The sequence below is a fragment of the Dendrobates tinctorius genome, unplaced genomic scaffold (genome assembly GCF_039654945.1).
Source record: "Dendrobates tinctorius isolate UK_male_01 unplaced genomic scaffold, ASM3965494v1 ptg000120l, whole genome shotgun sequence".
In the NCBI taxonomy this organism is placed as follows: Eukaryota; Metazoa; Chordata; class Amphibia; order Anura; family Dendrobatidae; genus Dendrobates; species Dendrobates tinctorius.
The window spans coordinates 41,296,511-41,310,953 of record NW_027361788.1 but is presented as its reverse complement, the minus strand read 5'-3'; the positions used below and the strand labels follow the sequence as shown (position 1 = coordinate 41,310,953).

At 47.4% G+C, this 14,443-nt stretch overlaps 1 protein-coding gene across 3 annotated transcripts; it reads left to right on the top strand.

Moving 5' to 3' along the window:
* The first annotated feature begins 534 nt into the window (after positions 1 to 534).
* On the top strand, positions 535 to 9,454 carry TAFAZZIN (tafazzin, phospholipid-lysophospholipid transacylase). Of its 3 annotated transcripts, none has more exons than XM_073541243.1 (11): positions 535 to 823; positions 1,775 to 1,907; positions 3,048 to 3,176; positions 3,435 to 3,480; positions 3,563 to 3,648; positions 6,094 to 6,174; positions 6,336 to 6,377; positions 6,459 to 6,521; positions 7,324 to 7,376; positions 7,633 to 7,710; positions 8,840 to 9,454. In XM_073541243.1, exons 2-11 carry the CDS (start codon positions 1,799 to 1,801, stop codon positions 8,939 to 8,941), a joined length of 789 nt encoding a protein of 262 aa, XP_073397344.1. In that variant the 5' UTR covers positions 535 to 823; positions 1,775 to 1,798; the 3' UTR covers positions 8,942 to 9,454. The 3 variants fall into 3 exon arrangements, with proteins under 3 accessions (XP_073397344.1, XP_073397347.1, XP_073397345.1); XM_073541246.1 differs by lacking the exon at positions 535 to 823 and adding an exon at positions 859 to 1,040; XM_073541244.1 differs by lacking the exon at positions 535 to 823 and adding an exon at positions 859 to 1,067.
* Positions 9,455 to 14,443: the final 4,989 nt, after the last annotated feature.

The following is a 14,443-nucleotide window of genomic DNA, read 5'->3' as shown; positions in this document are numbered from 1 at the left end:
CTGGGCATTGTGGGCCGTGTATGGACCGTCTGGGCATTGTGGGCCGTGTATGGATCATCTGGGCCGTGTATGGACCGTCTGGGCATTGTGGGCCGTGTATGGACCGTCTGGGCATTGTGTGCCGTGTATGGACCGTCTGGGCATTGTGGGCCGTGTATGGATCATCTGGGCCGTGTATGGACCGTCTGGGCACCGCGGGCCGTGTGCGGATTGTGAATACATCTGCCTGAACACGGCCTAAGGCTCCACGTTGTAGCAGGATCTGTTACCCGTCCTGTGCAGACAGGTAATAGACATTACTCACGCTCTGCGCCGTGTATAGCAGCAGCACAGAATACACACTATGCCGCCTCGGTGTCCACTCTGCAGCCATTGGGGTTTCCTGGAGCAGCAGCTGTAGGGTGTCCGCAATGACCCGCAGTTCTATGGATAGTTGTTAGTATACAGAGGACATCCATGGACACCCTGTAGTAAGAGCAGATCATACATCGCCCACTCATCTACACCCCGGCCATAAGGGGGCTGTGGCGTCAGGACCCCCAATAACTGCGTCTTCTCCTCCCATTATACACAGATGGACGCTGCTCTCCTACGGTGTTATCATACATTCCCCATAGGATTAATGGTACATTGCAGCAACCCCTCACAGGCTAGAACCATACAGTGCTCCCAATCACCGGCAGCAAGCAGAGCTATTGCCGAGCAGCTCAGCTACATGGAGGCCGCCATGCTGGAGCTCCCTCTAGTGAGCAGTGACGAGGCTGCAGGCAGACACAAGAAACTAGTGCACGACTCGTGTGAATGAAGCCCCCCGTCCGCACAGGTGAGTGGGCTCCCAGCCAAGATGGCGGCCCCCAGGACGTGCACACCCCTGGCCCCCCGCACTGCTCAGCCCCAGTTTTGCCACCACACATGGGAAAAGCCGGATGTCAGCCCCCGAGAGTAGCACGTTTGACTAGGCCGAAGCCTCGGACTTTCCTAAGGAGCCTCCCCGGAAGTGATGGAGGGCAGGCGGGGGAGGTGCAGTGACCGGGTGCTCGGTAATGAAGGACAAGTGTCGGCACGTAGTGAGTGTATAGCCCGTATACAAGCACTGCGGCGGTGTATACAGCACTAGCGAGCATGTCCCATCCGGGCACAGATGGGAACTACATTTAAGGGGATGTCACCTCTGGGGATAGGGGTCTTTTCTTGTTACATAAATGCATTTATTTGGGGCTGGAAATAATGTTTGCAATTGGGATTAAATAAACAGTTTGCACTGTCTCCTTTCATAGTCTTAATGTGTCATCTATTGCTAGCTGCAGAGTGAGCTAACTAAGGATCCGTCAGTGAGCTCGCTGTGGCGGTCTGACTGGGAGTTTGTAACTCTTTTACCTGGCTTTTTCTAAGCTGACTTATGACCTCAGACAGCATGAAAGTTAATTGTGTCGGGAAACAAGGAGCCTGAAAAAGCAAACGGAGCCAAATGTTTCATGAAACCGAATTGCAAAAATGATTCGTAGCCCCAAATACATTGCAATATATAGTAATACTGCAGCCTTAAACTCGGCCCTTTGTTGAGCTTCACAGGACTTGCCAGTCAGAAGACTGAGTAGCCGTGTATCTGCCTTGGTGGCCATTTTGATAATAATCCAGTGTACTGTAGAGGTTGACAGTGATTTAATCTCCGGATTATCCAATATTCCAGATTATCAGACCTTTGTGCAGCCAGCCGTGTCATTATACCCCAAGGATTCTAACGTCTTTCCTCTCTCTGGTGCCGCTATCACAGATCTCTGCTGACGTATGGTGAAGGATGCCGCTGGTGGTCAGCTGGCCGTTCCCTGTTAAGTCACACGTATACCGGCATATGACCAGCACGGTGATCACGGGGCTGGTCGGCACTTACAGCTGGTTATGGACCAGTAAGTATTTGGCTTTCTCATAGAAGTTGTGACTACAACTCCCAGCATATCTGTTGTAATGCAAGGTTACATAAAGTCTGAGATTAGCTCTGGGTAGCAGAGAAGACCCCTTATGGGGTCCATATTCCGTAAAAGAAAATATGCCATATATTATCGACGTCATCACTTTATGATTGGCAGGAGGTCCAACCTCCGGGACCACCACCAATCTGGCCAGAAAAAGAGACCATGTTGTTCAGCACTGTGTCCCCTCTCTGACGCCCCAATACGATATTGAGGGGCCGATAGCACTGGTTCTTCCCCTTTACGTTGAAGTTGATCCTTCAGTCTCAGGATCGGCGGTTGGATCCCCCCAATTGTAAAGCAATGTGCCATCCCATTATGACATTGGAATACACCTTCTTTCCCTGCTGTCAATCACGCACACGTTTGCTGCCATCTTTGTACTCCCATGAAGTAGAGCCCGGCTCTATAGGAGATTGTGATAGTTACTATTTGCTGTATAAAGTATAAGAGCACAAATGGTTCAAGACCCCTGGAGGGGCAAAAGGAAAAGAAATCGAAAAAATTTAAAAAAAAATCACTTGCTTTTCCCAATCTGAAAATAAAAAAATAAATTATGAACCTGTTTGGCATCTCTGTGTCCATAAAAGTCTGATCTACAGAGCAATTATTTTTTTTTAACTGTGTGGTAAACACCGTAAATGAAAAAATATCTGCATGTCAGAATTGCTTTTTTTTTTTTGGTAGCTGTAGATGCTCCAAAAATGCACTAAAAATATGGTGTCATGGAAATGAAAATTGGCTTTGACAGCAAGAGGTTAATAAGGGATTGTTCCGATTCTATCATTGTTTAGACATGCTGAGAGTTGTGGTGTCAAGACATTAGGAGGGTATTGATGCCGAGGCAGCCATGCCTGAGCTACATTGGACATCCAGTGGTCTGGAAATACTGCTAATCTGGCACATAGCAATGATTATCCCAGCCTGGATTAATGGTAAAACGATGCAGTCGGACAGTGCGTGATGTAATGGTTTAGGTCCCATTGTCTGTATAATTCCAATAGTCTGGAATTTCTGGTAATCCGACACCTTATTGTAGATAAGTATAATGACTGTAGCTGTCAATTGTTATCACAGAGTACATGAACAGTCTGCGGGTGCACAACAAAGAAGTGTTATATGAGCTGATCGAGAAGCGGCAGCCTGACACTCCGCTCATCACCATCTCTAACCACCAGTCCTGTATGGACGACCCTCACCTGTGGGGTAAGTCTCCCTCGCCATAGGGCTCATCCTGCACTCGTGATTTGGCCGTCCGACACCAGTGAGAGAGGCATTTGTGTCATGCCGGTGAACCCATTACTGAATATAGTGGTCCCGAACCTGTGGCTTTCCTACTGTTGAAATGCTACAACTCCTAGCAATCGCTGACAGCTGGACGCAACACATGCTAGGAGTTGTAGTTTCGCAATAGTTGGAATGCCATGAAGAGAAGGTAACAAAATATTCTCTTCTGTCTTCCAGGTATTCTAAAGTTCAGGCACCTGTGGAACCTGAGCACGATGCGGTGGTGAGTGTCCCCCCCCCATGTTCCCACAGAGGCATCCACGTATATCACGGCCACTTACTGACATGTCTGTGCCTTCTCTTAGGACCCCCACTGCTGCGGATATCTGTTTTACAAAAGAGGTCCACTCCTGGTTCTTCAGTATGGGCAAGTGTGTGCCAGTGTGTCGAGGTTAGTGCATGTGGCCGTCATATATATTATATTACACACACTATATGGAGAAAAGTATGTGCCCCCTCCACATTCCATCTACAGGAGCTTTATCTGACCTCAATCTAAATCCACAGACATAATATGGAGTCGCCCCTCTGCCAAAATAACGGCTCACGCTCTTCTGGGAAGAATTTCCACAAGATTTTGGAGGAGTCTGCTGGAATTTTTGCCCCTTCATCCAAAAGAGCATTTGTGAGCTCAGACCCTGATGGTGGGGGGAGGCCGGGCTCACAATCTCCATCATAGGATGGGGCTGAGGTCCGGGCTCTGTGCTTTCCGGTTATGTTTTTTCACCAAACTCCCCTCCATGTCTGTATGGACATTGTGCACTAGGCACAGTCATGGGGAACAGAAAAGGGTTTTACTCAAACTGTTCCCACAAAGCTGGAGGCTACAATTATCCACAATGTCTTGTGCTGGAGTATTAAGATTTCCCTTCCTTAGAACCAAGGGGCTGAGGCCGACACCTGATAACAATCCCATAGCATTATCCTCCTCCACCATCTGTACAGGGGGCACAATGCAGTCAGGGGGTAACGTTCTCCTGGCATTCACCAAACCCAGACTCCTCCATCAGACACCAGATAGAGAAGTGTGATCTGTCACCGCACAGAACATGTCTCCTCCAGAGTCCAGTGGTGGCGGCTTTACACCACTCAGACGCTCAGCATTGTGCTTGGTGATGTACGGCTGCATGAAGCTTCCGGTGGGGGCGCAGTGTTTGTGCTGATGTTGATACCAGAGGAGGTCTGGCCTCTGCAGATATGGAGTCAGTAGAGCTTTGGTGACTTTTCTGCCCTCTGCTCCTAAGCACTTGGGCCCCCTGCTCTGTAATATTACCACTTTGTGGCTGAGTTGCTGTGGTTCCTTCCACTTCTCAATAATATTACTCACAGGTGATAGGGGAAGATACAGGAGGAAATAAATGTAATGAACAGACTTGTTACCCCGGTGGCTCCTGTTACAGGACCACTATGGTATGAGTGAGCTCTGAACCTCTAGTTCTGTCACGTTAGTAAAGGCAGACGGCATGGTGAGTGGGCAGAGGTTATATACTGGGGGTGATGGGACTGAATGAGAAACTCAAATTAAATGATTAAGATATGCATCCAAAAATCTTCTCTGTACACTGCGTGCATTTATGCTTAATGTCTCTGAAAAGGACTGTTGTGAAGTGCAGTGTGCATATACTCGCCTGGAATACAAATGGTTCTGGGAAACCTTAAGTTCTGAGAAGTATTCAGTGCACCTATTTTGATATATTTTATAGCCTCTGGATGAACGTGGCAATGTTCCTATTCACTGACAACAAGCAGGGATTTTGAATGGAGATGGAAAAAATAAAGTATGCAGAATTTTTTTAGCGCACACACATAGGGTTATTTTTTTCTTTACAGGGAACCTGTCACCAGAAAAAAAACACTATTAACCTGCAGATATGGGGTTAATCTGCAGGTTTATAGCGTTATTAACCTGCCCAGCGCCTACACTTAGCAAAAATGTACTTTATTTTCCCGGCAGCGTTCCGGTTTCGCGCCAGAGTGGGTTCAGTCACCGCTCTAAGTATACAGAGCAACGGCTGTAATTGCGCTCCCGGCGCAAGAGCGGGTTCAGTCATCGCTTTGAGTATACAGAGCAGCGGCTGTCAGTCAGGACCGGGGGAGCGGATTCAGTCACTGCACTGGTTCAGTCATTGCTCTGAGTATACAGAGCAGCGGTTGTCAGTCAGTACTGGAAGCATGGGTACCGCCCTGCGCTGTATACTCAAAGCGATGACTGAAACGTGATTGCGGCCGGGGGGGGATAAATTTAATTTTCTACCCGCATCATTCGGCTTAGGCTGGTTTCACATTTACAGATGTCAGAGCTCCGGAGAGCTGCATAGTTCCTCCGTGAAGCTCCGCCCACTGCCGCACCTCCTCTGTTGACCTCCGCCAAAGTGTGCATGCGGTCTGCGTACCTATCTTTAACATTGGGTACGCAGGCCGTGTAGATGTATGCGGCGAACACAACATGTTGCATTTTGTTGCGGTCGCCGCAGCGTCAAACCGACGCATCCGCATACATCCGCATGGCCTGCATACCCAATGTTAAAGATAGGTACGCAGACCGCATGCAGACATAGGCGGAGCTGAACGGAGGAGGTGCGGCAGTAGGCGGAGCTTCACGGAGGAACTCCGCAGCTCTCTGTAGCTCTGACATCCGCAAATCTGAACCTAGTCTAAGTGCGGGCACCAGGCAGCATACTAATGCTATTAACCTGCAGATTAACCCATATCTGCAGGTTTATAGAATTTTTTTTTTCTGCTTAAGTCTGTAGAACTTTAATCTGCAACCTTTTGGCTCTAGCTGTTATAAGACTACAACCCCCAGCATCATCATTTGCATCTTGTCATCATGCAGGAGATGGAGTATATCAGAAAGGGATGGACTTTATTGTGGAGCGGCTGAACAATGGAGAATGGGTGCACGTGTTTCCTGAAGGTAATGACCCCCGATCCCATATATAAGATATACCCCATCACCCAGCTATGGACGTGCAGCAGCGTCTCTGCAGCTTCTGTCCATCTTCTCTGATCCTGGATTGCTAGCTTCAGCGGCTGCTGCTGCTGCTGCATTTTCCTAAAGTTTTGGTTTGCCCTTAGGAAAAGTTAACATGACACAAGATTTCATGAGGCTGAAGTGGGGTGAGTGCTGAAGACATTGTCCGAAATTGAGATGGGTTTGGTAGATATTGTGCATGTGGTCATCGCTGCTCATCTTTTTAGGCATCGGCCGATTAATATCAGAGTGCACCCTGAATCCCGTCATCCTCCCTCTCTGGCACGTCGGTAAGTACTGACTGTCCTCCGTATGTCTTTGAACATTACTTTTTGGTATTAAATAACAGCATGGCCGCCGTTTCTGCCTGGTGCACAGCACATTGTTAGCTCTATAGGGACTTGGAGAAAGAAACCAGCAGCGAGAACATCACGTCGACTGCATTGCAGACAATAACCGAGCCCAGTGGCTCTGCCAATGTAGATGGCACAAATTGCTCTGAGCTGATTAGCTGCAGCCCTTTTGACATGACATCAGTCCTGCAGGCGATGACTGATGCAATGTTACACAAATGCCCAGTTAATCAATTCAGGAATAACTCATAACATTACATATCAACACCAAAGAACAGAGCCAAGAGTATAATTCCAAATAAAACCTATATTTTATTGAAAAACATTTTTTTTCTAAAAATCCAAACCAAGACCAATAAGCAAATAAAGATGAGCAAAACAACTGACACGTGCAATAACAAAATGACATGAACTCACAATGACGTCAAATCTTAATAAGCCACACTACGTGTAGCTTTAATGCCTAACCAGTAATAGCTGAAAAATCAGTATAAATAGTGGCTAGCTATGAAATATCAGAATGACACTACCTAATCTATGGTTAGATGGCATTCTTGCGATAACAAAATAGAGTAAAAATTACTTACAGAATGAATAGTCAGTCACAATGCTCCCCGTCGCCCCAACGCATGTTTCGTATGTTACCTAATCAGGAAATACTGATTGAGATGATATAACACTTTTTTATATATTTTCTATGCGTATACAAAGATTGTAATGTTGCCCCCTTGTACCCCAGGAATGAACGATGTGCTCCCAAACGATCCGCCCTATGTGCCGCGATGGGGACAGGTAGGTGTTTATTGCGACTCCCTCTGATTCAGCATCATGTATATGACCCATACCAGCGCAATTTCTCACTTCACCACCCCTACATTCATACAATGGACACAGTACTTCCATTCTCACGAGTGATGAGGTGGGATGCACGATCTGACACTTATCCCCTATCCCGTCACTTCCCAGGACTCAAGGGTCTGATAATGACTGGAGCTATAGATTTCCAGAGCAGTTATATCAATGTCTCCATTTCTTCTCTTCCCTGCAGAAGATTACCGTGCTTGTTGGGAGCCCGTTCAGCGTCGCGTCTGTGGTGGAGAAGTTAAGAGCTGAGTGCAGGACGCCTGTAAGATCCTTACACTTTTCCTTGGCTTCATCAAAGGTCATTATGCTTGCCGGTGGATTAGAGACACCTTGCAGTCTCTGAGTAGCTGAGCCCATACCACTGATATCATGAGGATGGTAATATCGGCACAATAAAAAATGAGCCGCATGGGTCTAATGACTGGTCGGGTCTGTGACCACTCCAATAAGGGGGTATTCCCATCTCGCAGAGTGATGGCGTAGCATTAGGACACATACCATCGCTTTATATTCCCATTGAATCTTTATCATTTTAGTGGCTTAAAAAATTGTGAGTTTTGTATTAAAAAAAAAAAATTGAATTTGTTTGTGTTGCCATTTTTTCAAACCCATAATATTTTGATTGGTTTTTTTTTCCAGCTCGAGAGCTTGTTTTTGCGTGCCAAGCTGACTTGTTTTATTGCTACCATTTTGGGGTACATACAAATCAATATTTTGCCTTTTATTGTATTTTTGAGTGAAGGGCAGCACCAGAAAAAAAGCAATTTTGACCATTAGCTTTTTAATTTAATTTTTTTTCCTTTTATGGGTTGAAGAACTTTATACTTTGATTAGAATTTTACAGACGTGGTGATACCACGTTTCTTTCATTTATTTTTTTAATTCCCGTTTGGAGGAGTTAAGAGGGGATAGTTTGAATTGTAATATATTTTTATTCTTTTCATATTTTTTTAATTTTTTTTTGTACTTTTCAGTCCCAAACTGCTTTGGTAACCCATTGGCACATTGCGATTTAGATTGGAAGATGAGCCCTGAAATGGATGCCTCAGTAGGATTGCAGCACTTAAATGCCGCTGTTGGAGACTGAAACTGTTAGATCCGATCACTACTATTAGGAGCAGGTGCTGGATGTATAACACAGTCGGCATCTGCCCTATGTGAGCGGGTTCAGCTCCTGCATCCGCTCCATGACATAGTATGTAATGGAGCAGGAAGGAGTTAAAGGGCATGTGCCGAGCTGAGTAAATAAGACTCCATACCCGTGAGACATTTATGGTTTGGTCTGTTCCACCATCACTATCCTGCCTGTTCCACTGTCTGTGGGATTTTTCACCATATTTTTTGGTCCTTGCTCTGTAGCGGCTGCATTACTGTCTTGTAATTCTCTGTAGGTGGAGATGAGGAAAGCGATAACAGATTACATCCAGGAGGAGTTTCGCCAGCTGAAGTCTCAGGCTGAAAATCTGCACCAAAGTTTTAAAGAGCAGAGGTGACGAGAAGCCACAAAAGATGTGCCCCAGCGATCACGTCCACACACCAGATGCCTTCCTATAGTTTTTTTTATCCATAGTGCCCCATCATGTTCCTCCGTACATTTATTTACATTTGGCGTTGACGCCATCTACTGCTGCTACATAACATGAAGTGATAACATTTACTCTGCGGGTCCAATTCTGTTTCCAGAAAGGTTGCACGGTGAGGAAATAGGATTATATAGTCCTATATCCATTGAACCAGGCAGGGACCCTGTTGATTTTAACCATTTTTAAGCTGGATCATGATTTCAGGTCTTTTGATTATGTCTCATGGAGTTGTGAGGTGGTCTGCACCCATTGCACTGCTCGTCCGATTCCTGGATTCTTCCCTTTTTCGTGCAGCCTTTTATTTATTGTAATGAAATGGATGATACTTGAGCTGCAGGAATGCACATTGGCTACAAGACTGTTTTATACTCTCCCATTTTTCTGTAGCTGTCTTTCCAAATAAAGATAAAAATTGTTTTTTCATTTGTTTCATGCCTCATCTTTCCAAGAATTTGCGCTGAGCTGCAGTACCGAGACCGGACACTACACAGTGTATGGAGTTACAACACCACAGCACCGTCCACTATCCAGTGGTCGTTCTTGGTACTGCACCTCCACTCCCATTGAAGTGAATGAGTACTGATGTGATGTGCGGAGTAGTGCTGCTGCAGTGTAGAGCGCTATGGTGTTAAGACTCCATACACTTCTAAAAGCGAGCAGCTGCTCGCTGGAGAATCAGACACCAACCAATCTGATATTGATGACTCGTGGACAACTGATTTGTTTGTTGTGTCCTGTCATGGATCACACTCTGTGGATATCTGCAGGCTGTTTATTCCATGAGCTACAATCCTCCATTACAAGATGTCTCCTAACAACAACTAACCAACAAGTTCCAAAAATGACTGTAGTACAAACATAAACGTAGTGAGACACCTAGAGGCCACATCATCATATAACATATTGCTACCTCGTTTCTCTTTTAACTGGAGGAACAATAAAAGATAATGAAATAATGGATAACATGACCAAGTTAGATATAACATAAGTCCAGTTAGATATTATCCTTGAGGTGCGCTGGCTTTCTGATAATTCTGCCAGCTCTGGTATTATTTATATAGCACCATTAATTCCATGGTGCTGTACATGAGAAGGGGGGTTACATACAAAGTTATAGATATCGCTATCAGTAAACAAGTTTACAATGACAGACTGGTGCAGAGGAGAGAGGACCCTGTCCTTGCGGACTTACATTCTACGGGATAGTGGGGAAGAGACAGAAGGTCGGGGGTGCAGCAGCTCTGGTGGTGGTGAGGCAGCAGAATGGTTATTGAAGGCTGTAAGCTTTCCTGAAAAGATGGGTTTTCAGGTTCCGTTTGAAGGCTCCCAGGGTGGTGGATAATCGGACGTGTTGAGGCATGGAGTTCCAGAGGATGGGGAATATTCGGGAGAAGTCTTGGAGGCGGTTGTGTGAGGAACGAATAAGTGTTTGAGGAAAGTAGGAGGTCTTGGGAGGATCAAAGATTACATGAGGGAAGATATTGGAGATTAGTTCAGAGATATAGGGAGGGAACAGGTTGTGGATGGCTTTCTAGGTCAGTGTTAGTAGTTTGAACTGGATTTGTTTGGGGAATTGGGAGCCAGTGGAGGGATTTGCAGAGGGGAGAGACGGGAGTAGCGAGGAGAGTGATGGATTAGTCAGGCAGCAGAGTTGAGGACAGACTGGAGTCGTGCAAGAGAGTTAGCAGGGAGGCCACAGAGGAGAGTGTTGCAGTAGTCAAGGCAGGAGATGATGAGGGCATGTACAAGAGTTTTAGTAGATTGAGGGCTGAGGAAGGGATGGATTCTGGAAATATTTTTGAGTTGGAGGCGACAGGAGGTGGCAATAGCTTGGACGTGTGGTTTGAAGGACAGGGCAGAGTCGAGAGTTACTCCGAGGCAGCGGATTTTAGGTGAGGGATAGAGCGTGATGCCGTTTACCATAATAGATCAGGTAGGGAAGATACGTGAGATGGAGGGAAGATAATGAGTTCAGTAACATAAGATGTGGTGTCACTGACTACATCTGGTAGTTCTTCTGATTCTGGCAATATGCCTTCTGATATTGCCTGTCTCTGGCCCGAATCCTCTCCCTGATGGTCAGCTGTCACTGTTGGTACTTGACTTGTACTTGCTGCCTCGTTGTCTTGGTTGTCCGGATGAATCATCTCTTTGCGTTTTCCTCAGATATCTCCGATTTCTCCTTAGTCTTCTTCCTTCCTCTGTTAGAATTTCGTAGGACCGAGGTCCTAGTTTCTGGACAACTTTTGCCAGTGACATTTGCCAGGCAGATATCCTTCATAGAGGCCCACTCAGTGGTGCTGAAGTGTGACCGGCGCACAGTGCGACTTGTTTGCGCCTGATGCAGCTGGTACTCCATTACTGCTGCTCACACAACCGCTCCAACATATGTAATGTTGAATTCCACCTGGTGGGTAGGTCACATATGATGCGATGTTCCGGAAGGCAGAATCGGAGCTGCAATGCGCGATCTTGCCATGCTGGTATGCCGCAAGTGAGCGCACTCTATGCGGACCTTGTGCAGCAGTGCATCAAGATCCGGATAGTCCCTCAGAAAGCTCTGCACAAACAAGTTGAGCACATGTGCCAGACATGGGATGTGAGTGAGGTTGCCTAGGCCCAGAGCTGCCACCAAATTTCGGCCATTGTCACACACTACCAAGTCTGGCTGGAGATTCGCTGGCACAAACCACACGTCGCTCTCCTGCTTGATGGCATTCCAGAGCTCCTGCGCTGTGTGGCTTCGATTCCCCAAAGAAATTAATTTCAGTACGGCCTGTTCACGTTTGGCCACGGCTGTGCTCATATCAGTCGTAACAGGCTCCTGCAGCGCTGATTCTGAGGAACTGGAGTATGAGGAGGAGTCAATGTGTACAGACTGGATTCCTGCAATCCTTGGAGTTGGCAGAACACGTACAGCGCCACTCTCAAGATCTGTACCCGGCTCCACAACATTGACCCAATGGGCAGTGAGGGAAAGGTATCGTCCCTGTCCATGGTTACTGGTCCACGCATCGGTGGTCAGGTGAACCTTGCTACTGACGGCGTTTAGTAGCGCATGTTTAATTTTTCCCTCCACATGCTTTTGCAACGGCTTGCCTGCTGAAATAAAAGCGGCTGGGCACGGTATATTGTGGGACTGCCAATGCCATGAAGTTACGGAAGGTGTCAGTCTCCACCAGCCTGAATGAAAGCATTTCAAGGGCCAGTAGTTTGGCAATGCCAGCATTCAGAGCCTGTGCTCGGGGATGGTTTGCCGAGTATGGCCGCCTTTTCTCCCATGCCTGTGCTACCTATGGCTGTAGAGTGGCCTGGGAGTGTGAGGATGACAGGGAACGTGGTGCTGTTGGTGGAATGTCACTGGGTCTCTGGACAACAGTGCCAGAGGTTCTTCCATGGCGATCCTGTGAGGAAGCCAAACCAGCTGTGTGTGAGCTGGAGGAAGAGGCTACAACACAAGCTGAAGAGGTGGTAGGTGGTGCTGTAGGTTGGCCTACGTCTTCAGTGTGTCTTTGTAACTCCACCACGTGCTTGGTCCGCACATGTTTCCACATATTTGTGGTATTGAGGTTGCTGACCTTTTCCCTCTTTTGACTTTCTGATGACACAGCTTGCATTTGACAAAGCAAATGTCATCTGCAACTGTGTCAAAAAAGGACCACGCACTGCAAGTGCTGGGAGCGCCCGTTTTGGCTTTTGGAAGAGGAATGCTCCTAACGGGTGCCGAAGTGGAGGCTACAGGCAACCAAGTCTGCCCCCTCCCTCTCCCTCCTGTTTTGGCCGTTCGGGGAATCTCTTCCTCAGAGCTGCTCCCACCACCTTCCTGTTCCTCACGCCATGATGGGTCAAGGACCTCATCACCTACACTCCCCTCTTCAAACACCTGCTTCTCCTGGGTAGTCTCGCCAGCACCGTACGCACCAGAAAGTGGCACCTGAGTCTCATCATCTGATGTGTACTGAGGTGTGCTGACCATATGCACTGGCTCATCCGCCTCTTCAGATTCAGAGGGACAAAGCAGTTGCGCATCACTGCATACTCCCTCTTCTTCACATTCTAGGATGCTGCTTGGCTGGTCCCCTCTTTCCAAGCCAACAGATTCAGAGAACAGAAGTAGAGAATGAGATGGCTCCTGTACAGGGCTCTCTGACTGCCAGGGAAATTTGGCAGGTGGTGAAGAGACAGATGGTTGCTCTTCAGTGCTCTGGCCCTGAGAGGATGTGGAAGTCATTGAAGTCGATGCGTTAGCTGCCATCCATCCGACAACGGCTTCAATTTGTTGGTCCCGCAGCAGTGGGGTACGGCGAGGTCCTTCAAAGCTGCGCATAAAGGACTGTTGCCTGGTAAAACTGGGGGATGCTGACTCACTGGTGCCCGCAGCTGGCACAGAATCCCCACGTCCTCTCCCTGCAGAATCCCCACGTCCTCTCCCTGCAGAATCCCCACATCCTCTCCCTGCTGAAACCCCATGCCCACGTGCCTTACTCCCTGCCTTCTTCATCTTGTTAAAGGGAGGATGATTGACCTCATGGAGATCAACATCCGACACTGCGGAGACACCATCACATGTTTCTCAACGCAGTGATTCTAGAGCACTGCCCCCATCCCTTATGGGAAATATGTAAAACATGCAAAAACATAAGCCGCGGAGACACCATCACATGTTTCTCAACGCAAGCAATGACTAGCCAGGTCTTTCACCGGGAAGGAACAACCACGGGAAGGGCAGTCTCCAATGAAGGAAACCACCTATGCCACCTCCATGAGGTCAATCATCCTCCCTTTTTCATGGTCTTTTACTAGGCATTGCTCCTACTAGCCAGTTTCCTACTCCACACTGATGAGGGGCAATACCCCGAAACAGCTGTCTGTGGATGGATACCATGTTTTGGCATAGGTGGTTTCCTTCATTGGAGACTGCCCTTCCCGTGGTTGTTCCTTCCCGGTGAAAGACCTGGCTAGTCATTGCTTGCGTTGAGAAACATGTGATGGTGTCTCCGCGGCTTATGTTTTTGCATGTTTTACATATTTCCCATAAGGGATGGGGGCAGTGCTCTAGAATCACTGCGTTGAGAAACACGTGATGGTGTCTCCGCAGTGTCGGATGTTGATCTCCATGAGGTCAATCATCCTCCCTTTTTCATGGTCTTTTACTAGGCATTGGTCCTACTAGCCAGTTTCCTACTCCACACTGATGAGGGGCAATACCCCGAAACAGCTGTCTGTGGATGGATACCATGTTTTGGCATAGGTGGTTTCCTTCATTGGAGACTGCCCTTCACATGGTTGTTCCTTCCCGGTGAAAGACCTGGCTAGTCATTGCTTGCGTTGAGAAACATGTGATGGTGTCTCCGCGGCTTATGTTTTTGCATGTTCTTCATCTTGTTAGACTGATAAAGATAGGCAGAAAAG

Bases quoted from the DNA above. Each gene is read 5' to 3' on its own strand.
- TAFAZZIN (XM_073541243.1), top strand. From the start codon at position 1,799: ATGCCGCTGGTGGTCAGCTGGCCGTTCCCTGTTAAGTCACACGTATAC. The intron at 3,649-6,093 runs GTTAGTGCATGT...GTCATCATGCAG, and splicing joins GTGTGTGCCAGTGTGTCGAG to GAGATGGAGTATATCAGAAA. The intron at 6,378-6,458 runs GTGAGTGCTGAA...TCATCTTTTTAG, and splicing joins TTTCATGAGGCTGAAGTGGG to GCATCGGCCGATTAATATCA.